The 1430-nt window shown below is 55.5% G+C and overlaps 1 protein-coding gene across 1 annotated transcript; it reads left to right on the plus strand.

Annotated features, from left to right (window-relative positions):
* Nucleotides 1-975: 975 nt before the first annotated feature.
* Nucleotides 976-1428, plus strand: SPRG_18354 (hypothetical protein; the record flags this gene model as incomplete). The annotated part of the gene is made up of 4 exons (XM_012357978.1): nt 976-1011; nt 1059-1167; nt 1212-1347; nt 1401-1428. Coding segments are annotated over exons 1-4 (297 nt in total), but the record flags the coding sequence as incomplete, so codon positions are not given.
* Between the last annotated feature and the right edge of the window lie 2 nt (nt 1429-1430).

Consider the following 1430-nt stretch of genomic DNA (forward strand, 5'->3'; position numbering starts at 1 on the left):
CGGGAGCTGCACTGGACGACGAGCGCCCTCGCGGTGCACGGCCCCGTGGCGCTGGCCCACGCGCTGCCTCGCTGGTTGCGCCTCGGCCTGCATACGCTGAATCTCGCCACCAATTATATCAGCGACGACGCGGCGCAGGTCCTCTCGATGGCGATTGCCAAAGGCGGCCACACCCAACACGTCGCTTTGGATTTGAGTGCCAATGCGTTCAAACTGCCGGGTCTCCGCGCGCTGCTTCTGGCGCTGAGTGCCAGCGTGAACGTGTCGATCCGGCTAAACAAGCTCCAGCTCATGCGTCGGCACATCGATGAGCTCGATGCGTTCGCTGCCGTCCACGGGGTGCAGTGTGACTCGACGACACAAGTGTACTCTGCGCCTCCTGCCGATGTGACACCATGGCGGCTCTGATCGCGTCCATGGATCCAGCACCTCGTCGGGGCATGTGCTACCTAGTACGTACTAGTACTGTGGTGCCATCGACCGGTGGTAGAAAGCAGAGACGGGATGGCCTGCAAAATTAAACTTAAGACCAGAAATATCGAGTGCTGATTGTTTGTTGCACAACCCAACGATATCTTTCGTGCGCCAAATTCAAAATCCTAAAGTCCAAAATCCAAAATCCAAAAATCCAAAAATTCAAACTTCAAAATCCTAGACATGGGTTGACAACATTTGTACATCCCACCACTACGCTTCGCGACGCTTGGCGACGTTGTGGTTTTTAAGGCAACGTCTCCTTGCAGCTTAAGCTCGTCCTTCGAGGGCTCCGACGCTGTCCAACGGAGAGTGCATGCGGCGACCTACACTCCAACTCCCTCAGGAACCTCCTACGTTAAATATCCTCTATCATAAAATGTTCTTTTCGTCAAACAGCATCTGGAATACCTCTAGTAATACATATATTTGCACATTTGATATATGGGACAAAGCCTCGGGCCCAAGGCTGCTGAAACTCCACAAGCCAATTCGCAGCCAAGACGACGCAGCATGGACAACAAGTTCATCCCGCAGGTAGACGCCGCCTCTCGCCGCCCGCCCATGACGCATGGCCCATCTAGGCCATCGCGCTCGTGACGCAGGCGATCCAGGAAGACACCAACAAGAACTACGAAGCCGCCTTCAAGCTCTACAAGCAGTCGCTCGAGCACTTTATGATCGGCGTCAAATGTATGACAATGCGCCATGGACCTGTGGTCATCATCTCCACGTAGATGAGAAGAACCCGACGTCCAAAGAGATCATCATGAAGCGCGTCGAGGGCTACATGTCCCGCGCCGAGCAGCTGCGCGAGATGCTCGAGGGCGCGTCCAAGCCCAAGGTCGTGCCCGCGGGCGGCGTCGCCGAAAAGTACGACCCTGTACATCATGCATGTACGCATGATGCTAAGGCCTGTCGCCTAGGGAAAAGGACGACGAAGAGAACGAAGATGC

Source organism: Saprolegnia parasitica, assembly GCF_000151545.1.
Source record: "Saprolegnia parasitica CBS 223.65 unplaced genomic scaffold supercont2.1280, whole genome shotgun sequence".
NCBI lineage: Eukaryota > Oomycota > Saprolegniomycetes > Saprolegniales > Saprolegniaceae > Saprolegnia > Saprolegnia parasitica.